This window comes from Arachis ipaensis, chromosome B02 (genome assembly GCF_000816755.2).
Source record: "Arachis ipaensis cultivar K30076 chromosome B02, Araip1.1, whole genome shotgun sequence".
Taxonomy (NCBI): domain Eukaryota; kingdom Viridiplantae; phylum Streptophyta; class Magnoliopsida; order Fabales; family Fabaceae; genus Arachis; species Arachis ipaensis.
This window is the reverse complement of record NC_029786.2, coordinates 107846572-107851698: the sequence shown is the minus strand read 5'-3', so window position 1 is coordinate 107851698 and position 5127 is coordinate 107846572. Positions and strand designations below refer to the sequence as shown.

The window sequence follows — 5127 nt, the reverse complement described above, 5'->3', positions numbered from 1 at the left end:
ATCACATAAATCAGATGAAGAACACTCTCTAGCTATATATAAACGCTTTTAATTTTTTTCAACAAGGTTCACATTTCTCATCTCTGATCTACTCATTTTAATTAATTATTTATTTACTTACTTCAATTTTGTGTGTGTGTGTGCAAAACTCTATATTTTAATTTGAGTTTGTTCTTGAGTTACCCTTAGCTTGAAGCAAAAAAGATGTATGTAAATTTCATTTTATAAATCCATCTTCACTTTACATATGTTTGATAAAATCACATTATTTGACTTACATTTTCAAACAATTTTTTTAGTCTCTCAAGTTATGCTTCAAACTTTCCTTTTAATTAGTTCATTTGAACTAATAACTAAGCTATGACTTGCAAATTATAGATTTGCATTAAGTATGAATGTACTAAAATTTTAAAGTAACATATAATATTATGTAAATTGAACACTAATAAATATATTATTTCGCCCTAAAGTTATTTCTTAATCAATAATTTTATAGTAAAATGAAAGGGCCGGTGACGGCGGCGGCGACAATGGTGGTGGCATTGCTGAATTTGATAGTGTTGGTGTGTTTGGGCATGTCACTTATGATGTTTGTTGAGAGAATGTATTTAGGAGTTGCCATTTGCTTTGTGAAGCTCTTTGGTAGAAAACCAGAGAAGCGTTACAAATGGGAGCCTATTAAAGATGACATTGAATTTGGAAACTCCACTTACCCTATGATTCTTGTTCAAATACCAATGTATAATGAAAGGGAGGTTAGTTCTATCTTCATTAATATTTTATTAATTTTTTTTTATTATTTGTTGGTTGTCCACGGTACCTTCTAGTTTAATAGGATAAAAATTAATTTATCATGAGTCTGAATTTCATTTAAAAGTCTGTTACCAATCAATAGATTGCTCCATGCACAACTAAGCGATCACTCGACTAATCTAAATTGATTAAACAAAAAAAATACATTTTATTATTATTATTTGTTCTTATCACTTAATTTATACATTTTTTTCAATAAATCTAGTGTACCATCTATCAGTTAATTGGTAATTCTTTTTTATTTGTAAATCAATATATAATTAAATGAAAGTAACAAATAAAAGAGTAGAATAAAATATTATTAAGAAAATTAATATCTTATTTTTCTTCAACCATTATTAAGGAACACTACTTTTGAATGTCTCTCTTCAAAACAAAATGCTTAATTACACATTCCTAAAACATATATTACTATTATAAACCTAATTATTAAAGATATGCTAAATAGTGGTATTTATATATTTATTGAAGCTAAGATTGAGATTTGCTTCCAAAATGCAGGTTTATCAATTATCAATTGGTTCAGCTTGTGGACTTTCTTGGCCTTCAGATAGGATCATCATACAAGTTCTTGATGATTCAACTGACCCAACAATCAAAGTAAGTGATGCATATATATATACACACATATTTGTATCTTATATTTTTTAATTAATATATAGTTAGTTTTGTAATATTATTTAACATTGTGCATATTATCCTTAGCTTTAATAATAGTGTACCCAAAATAAAATTAAACTATATCATCATATGCTTCTTCTTTGCCTAGCTATATAGGTTTAAACACATTAATGGAGGTGACATATACATGACACTATGCACCCATTATTATTTATGTTATTATTACATACATTTCTTTTTGCAGCAGTTTCAGTAAACTGTTGCAAAATTTTCGTCCGAATTTATTGTAATGTTTAATTTGTTTTTTCTTCTTATTTTCATGAAAATATGGTTAATGATTATTTGATCAATGAATTAATTGCAGGAGTTGGTAGAAGTTGAATGTGCAAAATGGGAAAAGAAAGGAATTAACATAAAGTATGAATATAGAGGCAATAGAAATGGATACAAAGCTGGGGCCTTAAGAGATGGAATGAAACTAAGTTATGCAAAACAATGTGATTATGTTGCTATCTTTGATGCTGATTTTCAACCTCAACCTGATTTTCTTTGGCGCACTATTCCATTCCTAGTTAACAATTCTCAATTGGCCTTAGTACAAGCAAGGTGGAAGTTTGGTAAACCCTAATTCTTAATCTCATTCTTGTATCTATAATTATTTTTTTATTCAAATATACTACTTTATATTTAAGCATATATCTCTAAACAAGAGTTGATGACAATATATAATGGATTGCATCTTTTAATAAAGTTATAGTAATCTTAATTTTTCATCATGAATTAAATCTGAATTGTCTTATTCTAGTCTAGCCACGTATAAAGATGAGTGTTCAATGGCAACACAGCAAATAATTAATAATTATTATTTGTACAATTTTTACATTATATATTCTGTCATTACAAGTCATCATCATCAATTGATTGAAAATAAATTAAAGGTAATCAAAACGTGATGTGAAAATAAATTAATAATAATATATCATATATATTAGTATTCAATGAGTGTAACTGAGTGAAGCAATCTCTTCTGCAAAATCATTCATAAATCATGATAAGTTATAATTATATGATGGCACGTAATACCCAGTGAATGCCGATGAATGTTTGATGACTAGGATGCAAGAGATATCACTGGATTACCACTTCATTGTGGAACAAGAAGTAGGGTCTTCCATGTATTCCTTTTTTGGCTTCAATGGTAATGTGATGCCAAATGTTAAGTGCAATATAATTATGGAAGCAATTCCAGTTATTCATCATGATTCGTATTTACTTTTACAATTTTTTATTAAGAAGAAGGAAATTAAAATTTGGACTTATTAAAAAACAAAATCAATTATCTGATTTGCGATAGTTATACCAACAGTTATTAAAAATCGTCATAAACACTAATTTCTGCTACTTAAAGGAGTACGGTTTTTAAACCGCTAGTATTATATTTTGCAGCAGTTTTAAACTGTTATAAAACACTTAAAAAATTACCACTATTTTTTGTCTCTTTTGTGTTAATATGCTTGCCTACATATGTGATATGGGCAAGGTTATTATTTCTTAAATTCTTTTAAATGATATTATTCTAAAATATTGAAATTCGAAAGAATATAATGATTTATTTGTTATATATTTATTTAAAATTGACTATCTTATTACTATTTTTAAGAATTATTAAATTATTAATTTTAAAATTTTAGAAACGAAATGAAATTTTGGGCTGGGTAAACTACCGAAAATTTACCTGAATAATTTTGTTATTGATAAAAATGTATCCAAATTTTATTATCAACAAAAATATTCTAAAATAATTTTAAAATGTGACACAAATATTTGTAAGTAACAAATAATTTTTGACTATTTAAAAAATACACACAATAAATAGGAGAAAAATTTGATTTCTATATTTTATTTTATTTTTTAAAAATATTATTGGTTGTTGACAAAAAATTCAAAAAAATTATATACTTAGTGAAAAATTACTAAATTTTAAGTATAAAAATATGTCTTTTTTTAATTATGCTTGCAAAAAAATCGAATAAAAATTCAATCTCTAAAGTATTTTTCGAGAACACATATTTAATGTTGTATATTTTTCCAAATTTTTAAATTATTTAAAAGTATTTTTGTCAATAACAAAATTCAAATACATTTTTATCAATAACAAAATTATTGGAATGCATGTTTGGTGGTTTATCCTTCAATTTTTACCTTTTCATGATCATATCGACATGAATGGTTGTTACTTAGCTATTATCAATGCTACAAGAAATTATCACAATAACCAATTTTATTAATTGATTGCTAAAATTTTGATCATTAAATTATAATTAATAATTAATTTTTAAATAAGAGATACCAATCGAATTAATTATGTTTTGAAAAAAAATTCGAAGATTTTTTTTAATAATATAATTATAAATGCATTTAAATAAAATCACATGTCAGGTTTAATTTTCTACCTTAATTAGATTGTTAGCATGAGCCACTTATAAATAGTGTGTATTATTATTAATTTTGAATATAATCGTTAGAGATATATAATTGTTTAGATGTCTTTTTCTATCAGTTTAATTTTATAAGATAAGTGTTTTTGTAATATCAGAATTTTTATGACTAAAAAATTTAAAATTCATTCATGTTACTTCTTAAAAAAAAATACAAGACAAGCCAAAAAAGACCTATATGCATCATCATAATTCAAATTCAAAAGAAACCCTAATTTTTTAACTGACCTAACACTTTAAATTTATAGAATAAATAATTTTGTGATAATAGTATGAATTTGTTTTTTATATGAACTCATAATTTATTTGATTATAGGTTAAAAATGAATTGCCAAGCACTTTAAAGGCTTACCGCTACCAACAACACCGATGGTGTTGTGGACCAGCCAATCTTTTCAGGAAAATGTTCATAGAGATTATTACAAACAAGGTAAGAGATTAATAGATTATATATATTTTCACACCTAATAATTAATTAAAGCAAGCAATATCAAACAAACTAAAACATATACTATATGTAAGTTGAAATTTAATTTTGATGCATTCTGAGTGTAAAGTAGTTTTTTACGCATCGAATTATATAACGTCAGATTAGTAAAAATAATTACCTTTTACATTTATCGCGTGAATGATCATCCAAAAAACGGATGTGATTGTACGATTGTGTAAAATATTTTATACTATCAGTACATCAAAATTAAACTTATATTAGTGGTTATTAATTGTTATTGATATCTAAATTATATATTTATTAATTGATTGCAGAAAGTGTGTTTATGGAAGAAGATACATGTGATTTATAGCTTCTTCTTTGTTCGGAAGGTTGTGGCTCACTTCAACACATTTGTGTTTTATTGCATTGTGTTGCCATCAACAGTTTTGGTTCCTCAGATTGTTGTGCCAAAATGGGGTTCTCTATATCTTCCTTTCATCATCACAATTCTAAATGTACTTGCAAGTCCAAGGTAATATAATATACGGTGAATACTTAGGTGCAGATAATTTCATGTGAAGTTGATAGTTGAGAGTTATTAGATGATAATTTAGTTAAATTTGTCAAATTATTTAACAACTTTCAACTATCAACTTCACATGAAGTTAACTGCACATGAGTTTTCACTATAATATACAAGAATAAGTACAGGACAAAATTAGTTTTCAATAAATTAATATTAGTTAATTTTTTATTTATTAT

General features: G+C 25.4%; 1 protein-coding gene across 1 annotated transcript in view; it reads left to right on the top strand.

Annotated features, from left to right (window-relative positions):
* LOC107628059 (glucomannan 4-beta-mannosyltransferase 9) overlaps positions 476-5127 on the top strand; it is a 6074-nt gene continuing 1422 nt past the window's right edge. The window contains exons 1-6 of the mRNA XM_016330865.2: positions 476-755; positions 1315-1413; positions 1799-2051; positions 2522-2682; positions 4249-4362; positions 4698-4897. Of these exons, the coding sequence (XP_016186351.2) occupies positions 501-755; positions 1315-1413; positions 1799-2051; positions 2522-2682; positions 4249-4362; positions 4698-4897 (1082 nt within the window). The 5' untranslated portion in view covers positions 476-500. The remainder of the gene's footprint in view (positions 756-1314; positions 1414-1798; positions 2052-2521; positions 2683-4248; positions 4363-4697; positions 4898-5127) is intronic.